At 42.5% G+C, this 15,750-nt stretch overlaps 3 protein-coding genes across 3 annotated transcripts; 1 reads left to right on the top strand and 2 right to left on the bottom strand.

Moving 5' to 3' along the window:
* The first annotated feature begins 984 nt into the window (after nucleotides 1-984).
* Nucleotides 985-3,612, top strand: LOC127780911 (uncharacterized). The gene is made up of 5 exons (XM_052307902.1): nucleotides 985-1,430; nucleotides 1,515-1,678; nucleotides 2,294-2,975; nucleotides 3,066-3,157; nucleotides 3,235-3,612. The coding sequence occupies exons 1-5, from the start codon at nucleotides 1,092-1,094 to the stop codon at nucleotides 3,347-3,349; spliced, it is 1,392 nt and encodes a 463-aa protein (XP_052163862.1). The 5' UTR covers nucleotides 985-1,091; the 3' UTR covers nucleotides 3,350-3,612.
* A 14-nt stretch (nucleotides 3,613-3,626) lies between these two features.
* Nucleotides 3,627-5,783, bottom strand: LOC127780912 (uncharacterized). The gene is made up of 5 exons (XM_052307903.1): nucleotides 5,513-5,783; nucleotides 4,825-4,960; nucleotides 4,553-4,690; nucleotides 4,302-4,423; nucleotides 3,627-4,126 (listed from the first exon to the last, which is right to left on the bottom strand). Exons 1-5 carry the CDS (start codon nucleotides 5,569-5,571, stop codon nucleotides 3,958-3,960), a joined length of 624 nt encoding a protein of 207 aa, XP_052163863.1. The 5' UTR covers nucleotides 5,572-5,783; the 3' UTR covers nucleotides 3,627-3,957.
* Nucleotides 5,784-11,474: 5,691 nt separating this feature from the next.
* LOC127778481 (xylan glycosyltransferase MUCI21-like) lies at nucleotides 11,475-13,646 on the bottom strand. Its single transcript, XM_052305082.1, has one exon. It carries the CDS (start codon nucleotides 13,457-13,459, stop codon nucleotides 11,783-11,785), a length of 1,677 nt encoding a protein of 558 aa, XP_052161042.1. The 5' UTR covers nucleotides 13,460-13,646; the 3' UTR covers nucleotides 11,475-11,782.
* Nucleotides 13,647-15,750: the final 2,104 nt, after the last annotated feature.

Below are 15,750 nucleotides of genomic sequence, written 5' to 3'. Positions count from 1 at the left end.
ATGAATCTTCAAATTATAAAAGCATTGGTGCTTTTCTATGGCTTGTTTGGTGCCCTTCAACTCCTAAATTTAACTTCAATAGCGATCTAGAATCTAGTTTCTAAAGTTAATGCCAAGAGTTGGATCTGGAGTAAAGTTTTAAAGTTTCACATTCACAATTTTTTCTATGAGAATACTTCAACCTGCTCTACTCACTTTTTGAGTGGAACCAAAACTATTTAGTTAAACTCCAGCTCTAGCAGAGATGAAGATAAAGTTGGAACTATACCAAACAGACTTGTTTGAGTCACCGAACAATACTATAAGGCCTTGTTTGGCTAATGGGTTAGGGAAATAATTTCCCACCCACAAAAGACATCTTTAAATCCTAACCATTCATTCTTCCTCTTACCCTTCGTTCATTTCTCAATCCCAATCTCACATCTTGTTTCCCATTATTCAAACATGGCCTAAGGATTTTTGACAATTTACAAAAAGGATGTATAAGTTGAGTATTAGATGACATCAGTTTCATTATTTATTTCAAAATAATTCAATCTAGTTTACTTTAATTTCACATACAAACTACTCCTTCCGTTTCAGGTTATAAGATATTTTTACTTTGGTTAAAGTCAAACTACTCTAAGTTGCTAATTTTATAGAAAAAAGTAGTAGTATTTTTAACCCAAGACAAATATATTATAAAAAAATTATTCAATTATAGATTTGATGAAACTATGTTAGTGTTATAAATATTACTACTTTTTTCTACAGAATTAGTCAAACTTAGAGTAATTTGATTTTGACTAAAATTAAAACGTCTTATAACCTTAAATGGAGGGAGCATTTAATATCTCCAATTCAACATATTCAAGAAAGCTCAGCCAAATCTCTAAACACAAACAATGTATCTCCAAAAACCAAAAAGCCCAAACCGACTTCAACGACTATCCCACATAAAGTTGCACTGCACATTGCCCAATCAATCCTGCTACCATTTGCTTCACAAGAGCGAAACAGCGACCCGCCCGTTGCTGCCCCGATCACTCGACCACGCCCCGATCCCCACCGCCGCCTTCTCCCACTCCCACCACCACCCCCAATCATCGCACATGCCGTCCCCGGAACGCGGCGACCCCGCCGCCGCGCGCCGCGTGGCCGTGGAGCTGGAGCTGGAGCTCCCGCTGGGCGGCGCGCCGCCCTACCCCGGCGCCGCGCCGTTCGACCTGGAGGCGGCGGTGTGCAGCCACGGGCTGTTCATGATGGCGCCCAACCGCTGGGACCCCGCGTCGCGCGCGCTGGTGCGCCCGCTCCGCCTCGCCTCCGACCGCGCCGCCTCCGTCGCCGTCCGCGTCTCCCGCCACCCCGCGCGCCCCTCCGACGCCCTCCTCGTCTCCGTCCTCGGCGCGCCCGGCGACGCCCTCTCCCCGCCCGACCAGACCTCCATCCTCGTAAGTGTTTGGTGTGGGTTTTGCATCCGTTTTTCGTGTTCGCGCCCTTGCTGATTGTGATTGATTCGTTGGTTTGGTTGGCAGGAGCAAGTGCGGCGGATGCTGCGGCTGGACGAGGAGGACGGGAGGGCGGCGGCGGAGTTTCAGGCGATGCACGCCGTGGCGAGGGAGGCGGGGTTCGGGCGCATCTTCCGCTCGCCCACGCTCTTCGAGGACATGGTCAAGTGCATCCTCCTCTGCAATTGCCAGTTCAGTCTTCCTCTCCCCTTGCCTTCCCTTGCTACATCTATGCGAAATTCTGACACAAACATGTCGCGATATTTAGGGATTGCTATCTTTCATGTGTGCTGACAATTAGATGAAAAATTACCAGATCCTATACGGTGGTATTGTTGCAATGCAGTCACTAATTTATATCGTGTTCACAGTTGATAAATGATAAGAACTGGGTTATTAGCCTCATGTTTTGCTTCGCTAGGAATATTTGCTACTACTTCCTCCGTTTCACAATGTAAGTCATTCTAGCATTTCTCATATTCATATTGATGTTAATAAATCTAGATAATCTATATTCATTAATATCAATATGAATGTAGGAAATGCTAGAATGACTTACATTGTGAAATGGAGGGAGTACTATTTGCCTGAAACATTTCTTAGAAAAAAAAAAGAAGATAGGATAAAAGGAGTTCTGAAACAAAGTGCAGGCTGTGCAAATGAATGAATGACTATAGCTGGACTGTTTAAGAATTGTAAAGAACATTGATGAAATTAAATGCATCAGAAGTGCATTGTCTTCTAGTATTTGTAACTGCATTTGCAGGCTATCTCATATTATATTCAACCGTGCTGTTCAACTGCAGATGGACAAGGACCTTGTCAATGTCTACTGCACTGTGTGAGCTTCAATTGGAGCTAAGATCTTCATCTAGCACCGAAAATTTTCAGTCAAGGACGCCTCCAATTAGGGAATGTAAAAGGAAGCGCAGCAATAAACAGAATGTCCGTGTGAAGCTAGAAACAAAATTTAACGAGGATAAGTTGGTGTACCTGGAGGATCCAAATCTAGCGACTGACACAGCAAATCTGCAAACATATGAAAACTCGTTTAACCTGCCTTCAGCTGCAAGTGGAACAGGCAACACATCTGAGGTCTCATTGGATCATTCAGAGCTTAAATTGCGAAATGAACCTTGCTTGGAAGATTGTGGTGGAGATTTTCCTACCCCGGAAGAATTGGCAAACCTTGATGAGGACTTTTTGGCGAAGCGTTGTAATCTTGGATATCGAGCCAGACGAATTGTAATGCTTGCACGAAGTATTGTAGAAGGAAAGATATGCCTACAAAAGCTTGAAGAAATACGCAAAATGTCTGTACCAACTGTAGAAGGCCTATCAACTACCCCATCCACCTATGATAGACTGAATGAAGAGTTATCCACAATATCCGGATTTGGCCCTTTCACTCGTGCCAATGTGCTCATGTGTATGGGATTTTTCCACATGATCCCAGCTGACACTGAGACAATTAGGCATTTAAAGCAGGTATATTTTTCCCTAGTATCTTGCTTTGAGATTTCTAAGGTTGATAGGTTTAATATGTCATGTTCATGTATTGCCTGAAATTTGCTGCAGTTTCACAAGAGAGCAAGCACCATCAGTTCTGTTCAGAAGGAATTGGATAATATCTACGGCAAGTATGCCCCGTTTCAGTTCTTGGCATACTGGTACGTCCTTTCTGATACACCGTGGTATTTAGGTTGACATGTGTCTGATATGCTGACAAAATTCCTTGATGAAACAGGTGCGAGCTATGGGGCTTCTATAACAAGCAGTTCGGTAAAATCAGTGATATGGAACCGATCAACTACAGACTATTTACCGCAAGCAAATTGAAGAAAGCAACCGTCAATAGCTGAAAATACAGGCGAACATGTTGCATTCCAACAAGGAAGATTAATATTTATTGTGGTTTTTTACAGCTGCCACTTGTCTCTACTATATTTGGATTGACATTATTTAACGTTAACTGCTAGATACATCCAGAAAACTTGGCTTGTATCTCCCCTAAATTAGCTCTGTTTGTAGGATAACATAGCATCACATTCTAACATGGGCACCGCATATTTTGCTACGCTTATTGAATAAAAATCAGATGTGCAATAAGCACTTGTTTTGCTTCCATGCACTACCCCTTCCATTGGAGACGTTCAAATATTATAGCAGTTGAAAGGTAAGTTGTTACAATCCACAATCAAATAACTAGCAGTAACAAACATATCAACAAGACAACAACAAAACAGATGGCATTGATCCCTTGTAAAAGTAAGCCTCGTACTTGTAAATAACATTTTTACATAGATTACCAGCTGCCAACATGTAGAAATACCTTCTGGTAAAAAAAAACATATCAGTCAGGTCATTCCTACAATGATTTCAAACTGTAGTTCAAGGATCTCTGCCCTGCCCATAGGCTACAAAGGAATTTACACATTAAGAAGGCAAATTCATGTTTATGTTGGAAACATCATGATAACCACCCCTTTTTTAGCAGAACTGATCCAACCAGAATTGAAATTCCAGCTATCACAATTGTGACAAGAAATTGCTTGCGTTGTAAGCCATGAGTGTGCTTGGGTCGTACTGGTTGTTCTTCTGCTGGATAACTCTCTTCTTCTTCTAGCGTGCTTCTGTCACTGAAATTTAAATTATCACAAGGTAAGCTAAACTTCCTTACTATATCTACCAGTTTCTACAAACGAAGTATCAGTGACTAATTTTGCTGGTAAAGAATGCTAATCTAACTGAAAGTTATATTGAATCATGTCAACTTAAATGAATAGAATGCATAATTTAGAAGCATGCTTTTACCTTGAAGATTCTGAAGCAACAATGGGTTGAGAATGGAACTGGATGTCATGTCCAATCTGTTCCCGCAGTCTGACATACTTCCTGCAAGGCTGACAATATTCTGTTCGATTCCCACACACGTCCTGTACCAAGTGACTAGTATAATTAGAAAAGTTATGTTCTATACTTCATATTGTTGTATTTTTCTAAAGAAAATCGAATGGTTGTTTGGTTTGCAGAATAGTAACTTCTGATGCGAAACACAACTATACCTGATGCTCATAAATATCAGCTGCAGGTAGTTCAAAGTCACAGTATTGGCATGCAAGCATCCTTTGTGGGCATTGTAAGCCTTTATGAAGATCCCATAGCTCACGTTGTATAGTTTTTTGGCAAAGTGAGCAAATCATCTGCGTTCATAATATGACGGTATAGATTAAATCTGTAATGCAGAAACTATCGACTATTGAAAGAACATTGTGACTGAAGATATTCTGAAGAGCTAAAACAATACTCTGGCTAAGATTAAAATTAGGAGACATACTGGAGCATGGTTTTCATCATAGTGTTCATCCATTAGCTTCTTTGGAACCATATACCCACAATGTTCACACTTCTGAAGGTTGCGAGCGCAGTGTGCAGAATGCAGCGCGATGTTTGGAGATGGAACTTCTCGATGGCTGAAGAATTTGAGGAGAACCATGTCAATCATCCAGGTAAAATGCTTCCAAACACCATGTCAATCACACTACTACAAGTTAACAGCACGAGTTGGATAAAAAATTGACCCAGTTATGTACACGCGCGCGCACATACAAAAATTAGTAATGTACATCAATTTTTTTTTTCACCCGAGCCAATGTACATGTAATCGGTTTTTTTTTCGCGGGGCTGATGTACATGAAATTGACTATCAGGGGGTTTTCCTTCCCGGGTCATTAGAGAATTAGACAAAGGCCTTACTGAGAATGCAAAGCAACCATGATATTGGGTACAGACTAGAGATGTTACTTATACAGTAAAAATACCAGCTTGGTAACCAACCAAGAACCCTAACACTGCCTTCCCTAGAGTAGCTGTAGCTGTAAACCATAGCCTGAAAAAAAAAACTGCCCTATAGAAGAAGAAAACCAAGTCCTAGGGGATTGCTACATAGCTCCTCTACCCAGCAAGCAGCAAACAAACAAGCAGCAGATGACAGATAGTAGCGGGAGAGGAGACCGGAAGGTTACCAGTGCGCGCAGGTGGCGGTGGTGATGACGGGATCGGCGGAGTCGGCGGCGGCGGCCATGGCTTGCGATCGGTCGGATGGGGTCACCGGCGGGAGGAGAGCGGAGAATTCGAGAGGGGTTTCGTGCGCTCTGGTCGGAGGAGGAAGAAGAAGAAGAAGAAGAGAGGAGGGCGAGGCGAGTTTGGTGGGGAAAAACTGAAAAAGAGTGGGGGAGAGAGACCGAGTCCGGAGAGGGATTGGAGTGGAGTAGGAGACGGAAAAGGAGAGGGAGGCGCCGCGAGCCGAGAAGGACTTGGCTTTTGAGCTGTGCTGTATGGCCCTTTTATCGTACCAGGGTCGCCAACAAAGGTAGCATGAATGTGATGAAAATGAAGACGAAGATAAAGATTAAATGTTTCACATATAATGAGATAGTAATAACGTGTGATTAATTAAGTTTTAGTTATTTCAAAGTTGAAAAATAGATTAATATGATATTTTAGAACAACTTTCATATATAAAGTTTTCGCACGAAACGCACTGTTTAGCAGTTTGAAAAGCGTGCCACGAGTATCCAAAACTTAATCCAACTTTTATTGGAGAAAAGAACAGGCCATGTGCTTGGGTTGGCATTTGTGTTTTCTTAACGGTGGATGAACCATGGTTTTCTTGTGCAGAAGGGCAATTCTATCTCTGTCGTTTTATAGAAAAATTTAGCAACCTCTACAATACTGAATTAATTTCATTAGTTGTAACATTAAATATGTTTGTTTTGTATTAAAAATGTTACTATATTTTTTTTTATAAATTTGAAGCTTAACTAAGAAAAAGTTAAAATGATTTATAATATGAAACAGAAAGTACATGTGTTGTTTTTAGGGGGGCTAAAATTTTGGCTGCTGGTTAAATCCATGTGTTTTCGGCAGAGTCCAAATTTATCCATTTTTATGTACAAGGTAAATAATCATGAAATATTGGACAGAGTGCTTATGTTAATATGCATCAAAGGCTTCTAATGAATTTTTGTGCCGAATGTAAAATTTGGTTTGAACGCCAACGCTCACCTGTTTCTAGGCTGATGGCAGATCCATGCAATTTTTACCCCAACGTTAATAATCATGAAATTCTGCGTAAGAGGCTACAATTTATGCATGTTTAGGCTCTAGGTTAGCACCAAAAAGTTTAGGCCAAAGGAAAAAAAATATCATGTTTTATACCGAGTCTAAATTTGTGCATTTTTGGCACAAGTGCACAACAAGATTAATAATCAATAAATCTTGAGCAGAAATCTAATGTATTGACCCCAAGGCTAATGGTCACGAAATTTAGGATGGAATGCTCACTGGTCTTGAAATTTTTTGAGCCAAGGCTAATACTCATCTGTTTCTACTATAATGGCAAAAATTCTGGATCTTCTGGAATAAAGGATAAATCATGATTTTCTTGTGTGGAAGGCTAACATACACGCCCTTTTGGTATAATTTTTTGCCTTTGGTTAAAATTGATGTTTTTTTGCCTGATCTAAAATGTGTGCGTCGTTTATGTCCAAGGTTAATTATCAAGAAATATTGGACAAATCAGTTATTTTAACGTGTTTCTGACCGCAAGGCCAATTCTCATAAAATTTTGGGCCTGAGGCAAATACTCATGCGTTTGTGGGCCTAAATGGATACTGAAGAAAATTTGGGCTGAAGGCTGAACTCACCAGTTTCTAGGTGGATGGGAGATCCATGCAATTTTTACCACAAACGTTAGTAATCACGAATTTTTGAGGGAGGGTCACATTTTTATATCTTTTAGCCCTAAGGCTAATGCTTATCAGATTTTGGCAAGAAGACTAACATTCTTGTGTTTTGGGGCCCAAAGTTAACACAAACAAAAATTTTACAGTCGTGTTTTTGGGCCCAAGGTTAAAAAAACGAAAAATATGGTCGAAGGCCAACACACTTGTAATTTTGGTCCAAGGCAAATATATTATGTTATAGGCAACGGATGAAAGACATGCTTAGGCCGAAGGTCAATAACCATGAAATTGTGCGTGGGAGGCTAACATTCATGTGTTTCCCAACGTTAAATACTCACAAAATTGTTGTGCCAACGCATAAAATTCATGAGTTTTTCCCAAATCCAAAATTAATGTAGTTTTCTGTCAAGGATAATCATCATAAAATCTTTGACAGAAAAAATGTTTAATATTTTTTTGGCCCCAAAGGCTAATACTAATGAAATTTTAGATCAAATACTAATAACTTCATTTTTTCCCAAGGATACTCAACACTAAAAATTCATGTTTTTCTTCTCTTTTTTCTTGCGGGGAAAATTCATGTTTTTCTTGGGTAACATGCATGTGTTTTAGGGGCTAAGGTTAATACTCATGAGCCGAAGGTTTAAAATCCACGTGTTTTTGGGAGAGTCCAAAGTTTCTCCTTTTTATTTCCAAGGTTAATAATCACGAAATAGTGGGCATAACGCTTATGCTAATATGTCTCAAGGTTTCTAATGAAATTTTGGGCTGGACGTACATATTTATGTGTTTTTTGCCCAAATGAATACTAATGAAATTAGGTTCGAGGCTAATACTCATGAATTTCTAGGTGCATGGCAGATCCATGCAGTTTACCACAAAGTTAATAATCGTGAAAACGTTGCTCAAGAGGTTCGAGAGGCACGAAACTCGTGAAATTATAGATCGAAGGCAAAAACAAAATCATGATTTTTTTTTCTATGGTTAATATTCACGAATTGTGCCGAGCAAGGCCAGGATTAGTAGTCATGAAATTTTCGGCCACAGATAAATATTCATGTTTTTTTTTTAAAAAAATGATACTCATGAATTTTTGTTGATGGAAATTATAGGGCGGTGACTAAAAATCATGATTTTTTTTGTACTAAGGATAACGTTCACGAATTTTGCGCCAAACAATCCCAATTGCAATACTCATGAAATTTTGGGCCATGGAAGAATATTTATGTGATTTTTTTCCCAAAAGGCTAATACACATTAATTTTGGTCAAATGCCACAACTCATGAAATTATAGACCGGGGGCTACAAATCACGATTTTTTCCTAATAAGGATAATATTCACTTTTGGCTCGATGATCCCAATGACAGTATTCCTGAAGTTTTGGACATAAAAAAATATTCATGTGTTTTCTTCAAGGTAAAAACATATGAATTTTGGCTGAACATTATAGCTCATCACAAGTCCCCCGGACGAAATCTGTGAAAACGTAGCTCACCACCAGAGCGTGCAACGGACCCAACCTTCGCCAGTTCACCTCGCCTTCTCCAGTGACCATGTGCCTCAAACACACCAAACTAGCCCACAATCAGCCTCCCAAAATGCAACGGAGAGGGTCGGGACGCAACCACGCAGCGCATTCTCCTGAAATGTGGTGGCGGCGGTGGCAAAGAATAGGGTTGGGGCGCTCTGGGTACAGCGAAAGGAAAGGGCAATGCGAGGGCGCGGTGGCGAGCTCCGTACAGCAGATTCAAGGCGTGGCACGGCAAGGGGGCTGAGAGGGAGTCAACGACGACGAGGCCGCTAGGGCTTGGACGGTGGAGAGTGGAGATGCGGAGGGGATCGGTGGAGAGAGAGAGAGAGGGGGCAGTGCTGCGAGGGAAAATATGGATGATAAACACATATGTCATGCAAACCTAAAATCTGTAAAAATAAACGTATAAGATTTTTTAAAAAATAAACACCTAAAATTTATCCATTTCATCTCTACTATTATAAAAATTTATAAAAATTGAAGATGTTTCCGCAGTCCATCATCCGTGTTTGAGTCGGTTTTAATTTTATGTTTTGGTTTTATTCTATATCTCTTCTCTACTAATATAAAAATTGATGATGTTTTTGGTACGTCATCCGTATTTGAGTCGGTTTTTAAGATTGTTCATTTTTGATAATACAGAAGAAATCATATAAAAAATATGTTTAAAAAAACTCGTATGCTAACTTAAGACGATCGGACTCCTAACTGCAGCTCATGATTTTCTAAAAATATAAATATCCAAGCAAACTCCCACAGTAAATTTCATCTTAACTAAACCATATAACAATAATAAGATTAAAATAGACTTCACCCGTTACAACACACGAGCATTTTTTCTACTAAAAAATAAAATCTAAAAACTACCATTAAAATTAAAAATGTATTTTACTCTACATATTTTTCCCGTATTGCGAGGTGCTTGACGAGCGGAGCGGGAGGGGAAAATACTTTGCGAGCATTGTGGGCCTAATGCACTGGGTCTTCCATCCGTCTCTACAAGTGAGCGCTCGTGGGCTTTTAGCCCATTATCTTTTTCTTCCTTTTCTTTTCTTTTCCAGTTTTCACACGTTTATTGTCTGTTTACATTTTAGGCACCTTGTTTCAAAAAAAAAAAAGCACCTAATTTTTAAAAGATTGATATCAATCTAATGGTTTTCATCATTCCCCTAGTAGGAGTATTAAATACCACTTCCCGGTTGTTGAAAATAAATTCTTCTAACATGTAAAAATTTTCAAAAGTACATTAAATTAAATTTATGCCTCATAGAAATTTACAAACTTACATTAAAAAAAATAGAACTTACATAAAATAATGTAAAACCATATAGAATGAACTAAAATTCCACATCACATAGCACTTCAATATTAGGCGACTACAAATTAATAAATTTTTAGACGTCTTAAACCTACTTCCTTCGTACCACAAAAAACGATCGAACCAGGACTGATATGACACATTTTAGTATAATAAATTTGAACATTGGTATATCTAGGATTGTACTACTACAATATGTCACATCTGATATTAGTTTGGTTTTTTTATGGGACGGAAGGAGTATGTACTAATACTCTTCCTAGTTAAGGTTTCACAACCAACATAGCACAAGTAGTGGTACAGTAGAAGTAAAGGCATTCTTGCGAGGGTAACTGAAACTGAAACTGCACATACCGCACGTACGTCGTCGTCTTCACAGCAACAAATCGAGCCACACAACCGAAGGCTCGAATCAGACGTAGCAGATGCTACCTTCAACCTCAAGTCAGCGGCTCAGCGTACGTGCGTGTACCCCCAAAGTGACCATATTCTCTGTCTCGACGTCCATGTCATTTGGGCAACCTCACACTTTGGAATTATCATTTCAGCTAAATTTTCACTAGTGCTAGTGTATTTGAACTAGATAGTGGTAAGGTAATTGAGCACGCATGATAGCCTTTTTTCGCCTCCAGAACGAGGAGGATAAGGAACAGTGATCGCCAACTGCAAGCCTGCAACTTGGAATTATCTATCTGATGGTGAGATTCCACTGACCGTTGCCACCACTATCTATATCCCATCTCACTTCTTTTAATTTATTATTAGCTTTGTAGAATTCTAGGTATGGTTGTTGCTAACTTGCAAGTAAAAAAAAGAAAAATATTCCGTTCAACTTTGCATCCAGAGTTGAAAAAACATTGGTGGTTGATGAGTGTATTCGCAATTAGATCAAAGCTAGCCGTTTCTTGGAGTAGAACTTGTAGGTGAAGGTGTTCATCATGCATCGATGGATATATCTATCGATCACTAAATCTCACTAAGTGTATAGTGGCGTCGTGTTGCAGCTGTCCAAGTGTGTGATGGGTACTTAGGTAGAGGTAGATAGCTTTATGGCCACTAATCAGCAGTCTTTATTGACGCTAAACAAAAGCTGATTAGTATGTTTCAACCAACCGGAAACCCAATCCAGGCTGGAAATTAGGATAAGAAACACGGGGATTAGCATCCATCTCGATCCCAGCGCGCCTGAACCTGCCAAAGTTCCAAAAATTTGTAGTGATCCGTGCATGAGTTTCAGATAGATCCTCCTATGTCAGCAAGCTGTTCAAAGTTCTTGTCCTGCAAGCATCAACTTGTCTCTGCAATTTGCATGCTAAAAACCATCTGAGATATCACCACAGAAGATTGCAAAAAAAATTTGCACACCTCAGATATTGTTAAGTACAGATGCAGTGTAATTTGATATCTTTATTGAGTATATATTCACATCAAGTTCATAGAACTGAAACGTGTAAAACCACAAAGTACATCAATTCACAATCTAATGCAAAGAATTGTCAGGTCAAGTCAGTGTTTGAGTAACAACAAGAAACGAAAAAAAAAAGCAAAAAAAAAATTGTGTAGAGAGAGAGAGAGAGAGAGAGAGAGAGAGAGAGAGAGAGAGAGAGAGCGAGAGCTAGAGCAGCATATGGGAGTAGTTAATTTGGTTAACCAAACCGGGTCAAATCAAGCAAACGATCAATCGATTGATTGCTCGATCACTGGCTCTCTCTTTGCCGGCGCCGCCGCTTGCCGGCGACCAAGTGCCGGTGAGCTCCGACGAGCACCTCCCTGAAGCGTGGCAGGTCGAGGCGGACGTTCTGGCGATCGAGGTAGACCTTCTTGGTGACGTCCCAGCCGCGCTTGCCGACGCCGGCGGGGTCGGTGAGCACGGGGTCGCCGGTGGGGTACTCGCGGGAGAGGGAGCTCTCCTCGGGGAGGATCTTGTAGCCGACGTAGCGGAGGCCGAGGCGCGCCGCCGGCTCGCCGTAGTAGGCGCCGGCGGCCCAGTCGGTGCCGAGCGGCACGACCTGGACGAACACCTTGCCCGGGCGCATGAAGAGGAAGTGGGTCATGGCGGCGCCGTGCACGCCCACCATGGCGTCGCTGGCGTTGAGCTCCCGGTATATCTTGCACAGCTCGGTGGTGCGCTCGGGGCGGACCACGCGCACGTCGAAGCCGACGTCCGCGGCGAGCGCGGCGACGTCCGCCTCGTTCTCGATCACGCGGGACCCCGTGCGCGACACGATCACCAGACGAGGCCTGTCCGGCGGCGACGGCGAGGCCTGCTTCGCCGGAGGCGCCATGATCGGCAGGGCGATGGAGGTGGTGGTGGGCTTGGCCGCGGCGGCGCGGCGCTTGCGGCTGCGAGCGGCGCGGCGCTCGAGCCGCTCGAGGTACTGGATGCGACCGCGGTAGGCGTCGTCGAGGAGCGTCCGGAAGTGGCGGATGCTCTTGCCCTCCGGCGTCTTCTCGGGATCGACGGTGAGCTCGCCGTGGATGCGCAGGCCGGCGATCACCTCCGGGAAGCAGTGCACGCGGCGGTCGGCGGTGAAGTCGATCGGCGGGAACGCCGAGAGGCGGGACACGACGTCGCCGTACTTGGTCATCCACCAGTCGTGGTACTCGAGGATGACGAACACCACGCGGCGGCGGAGGTGGTTCGACGTCACGAACAGCGGCAGGATCCCGTCGTTGAACTCGTGGTACACGTTGCCCGTGTACCCGCCCGTGGAGAACACCACGGCGGGCACGTCGTGCACGACGTCGCACCGCGCCGCGCCGCCGGCGGGCACGCGACGGAGCCGCACCTCGTCGATCGTCGCCATGACGTTCGCCTCCCACTTGCGCGTGTACGGCCGTATCCTCTCCTCCTCCACCGCCGCCGCCGTCGCGTTCCCGGACGACGACGACACGAGCTGGAACGACGCGCTCGCCGAGTGCATCCGCACGTCGCCGCGCGCGAAGCAGATGTCCGCCCGCGTCGACGTCCGGTCACAGCAAAGGCTATCATTCCCCATGCCAGAGCACGGCGCCGCGGCGACCTCCACCGCACGCCGCGCCGCCGCGGCCGCGCCACCGCTACCCTCGTCGGAGTGCACGAAGGAGAAGAACGACACGGGCGCCACGAACAGCGTCCCAACCGAGACGAACGACAGCAGCAGCAGCCCAAAGAAGCGGCGCATGCTGAACGCCCTAGGCTGCGCCGCCTTGCCGTTCTTGCCGGCGCCGCCGGCGCCGCCGCCGCCGTAGTCGTGGTAGTAGTACATGACACGGCGGCCGGCGCCGGCCTTGGGCGGCGTCGAGACCTTGCATGCGACCTCCTGATCCTGCTCGCCCTTCCTGAACTGTAGGATGTAGATTCTGTGCTGCTGCTGCTGCTGTTGTTGCACCATGCTTGGCTTTGGCTGTAGCTTGGCTTGGTCTACAAAAAAAATGAGAAGGTTTTGGGGTTTTGGATTGTGAGAAGCTGCAGGGAGAGAGCTTAAATGGCTATAGAGAAGAGTATAAAAAACTAGTGGCGGTTAGAGGTTGAGCTATGCTAGAGCAACCCGGCCAGCAAGAAGCATCACTGATGATGGAACATCTTCCAGCATATTTGGTGGGACCATCGATCGGTAGAGAGCATCAAAATGTGAAAAATCTGTCCATATGGTTTTGTTATATAACTGTTTAGTGCTATATGTCTTTTTAGCGGTCGGAATCATATATCGTGTGTTATCATCTCCGTGTTTCTGGAGAAGCCTAATTTACGTTCATGTCCCTATCTATATCGGTTGGTAAGAAATTATATTGTGTAACTTCGGTTACAAACTGATTGAAGACCATTTAGTTTCAAGCCACGCATATGATGGTTATTGATGAAATACACTTTATAAGTTTGTATCAGGTTTTCTTGCAATTTTAGTAGGGCCACCGCTAACTGATGGTATCCCAGTTAATGCGGTAACCATGTGTTTATCGGGAGATAACCAAGAAAAAAATGTGAGGTTTTAAAAAACCGGTCGTGCATGGTTACCACGGTAAATCATGAGGTAACCACGTGGTTTTGTAAAGGCTGGTTTGAATACCAATAATATTGACGAAATATAATGAGAGTAAAGTCAGTTTATCAATTCCTCGCAAAAAAAAAATGGAAAAGAGGAATATGTTAGTCTATCCTTGAGCTAGTATTGTTTGTTGCATTCTAGTACTAGTGTTGTGTGGGCATAGCCTTTGGTTTGTGAGGTTGGGGAGTTCCTAGTTTGAGTTGGCAATGCTAGGCTGGAAGGTGGTTTCAGCATTGGGGATGGGTCCATGTGTACATTATTTTTTGAGGGGTTTCCAAGCCATCTCAGTTCGATTTGACCAAGCAACCCACCAATTGCATCTTCTCAAAACCAACACCATGACGGCAAAAAGAACTAGGGTCCATTCAAAAACAGCAGAAATAAGAGGAGATACGATGGATGCATTCACTCGTTGAATAGTTTCAGTCTTTCAGACTTTCAGACCATGGTTTGAGCTGCATGCATGCACAGCTAGCAGTAATGCAGAAGTCGGATCCTATGTAACATCACATTAGCATCCCTATAATAAAACACATTGTACCTGGACAGCATAATGCTTTAAGAACGAGCTTAATCAGTACCACTAAGCAATCTTAATTCTCTTCTTGAAGATAATACACTTTCAGAAGGATGGAAGATACACATCAGTTCAATCCAAGTTTTGCCGGTACCAAATTCTTCAGGTACGATACCAACTAGACTAATCTCAACCAAGTAGTACTCTGTATGACTGTATCTACTAAATGCCGTGTACACGTATGCTGAATAATATGTTCCTTCTGTTTGAAATTAATTATGTTACTCCTGTTTGAAACTAGGTACACTTTGAAATGGAGGAGATCACCAAAAAGGAGAGAGGAAAAAAAACGAAACACCAACAAATTTTTTGTCTACTTTGTGAGCATCGGCTTGGTAAGTGTCCTGTAATGCGAGCTTTTGGAGAAAGGAAAGTTAGCTAATGGAGTACACTTTTCGTGAGCTAACTTTCTGACGCAGGCTAATTAATCAATGGATCCTACGAAGCTGACAAACGAAGTAGCAATCCGTGCCACTTTTGTCAGATCCAACTAATTTAAGCTTTGGGCGATCTTAAAGTTATGATCCCTATATAGCTTCACAAAAAAAAAACGCCGGTTAATGTTAGTCAGTATTTGTGGTTAAAAAAACAAAAATGCTGACTTAGTTCTGCCTACTAGGTCATCCTATATTCCTATTGAGGTTTACAGTTCACAGGTCATGAGTTCAAATTCAAAATTAAATACAAACGCGTAGAAATAAAAGTAGGAGTCAAATTCTGGATTATCTAAGCAAGTGACGTGATTTCACCATAACTGCTACTACAACCCGTTCCGTTTTACTTGTCGATTTAGACATTGACATAGTATCCAATACAAGTGTTTCATTATTACCTTTTATAACTATATATTTATTTTTTTAGATAAAAACTATTAAGAATATTACTATATTAAAATCGTTTTCATAATAAATCTATGCAAATCATTTTATCATGTCAAATCCTAATATTTTTATATTAATTAATTATTTAAGGTTTTGAGATTTGACTAACTACATTTATTTGAGAAGGGAGCCAATACAAGCCACTTATACTACAAGACTCAATATAAATATCCACGTGT

Source organism: Oryza glaberrima, chromosome 7, assembly GCF_000147395.1.
Source record: "Oryza glaberrima chromosome 7, OglaRS2, whole genome shotgun sequence".
In the NCBI taxonomy this organism is placed as follows: domain Eukaryota; kingdom Viridiplantae; phylum Streptophyta; class Magnoliopsida; order Poales; family Poaceae; genus Oryza; species Oryza glaberrima.
Note: the sequence above shows the minus strand (reverse complement) of the source record. Positions and strands in the feature narration are given on the sequence as shown.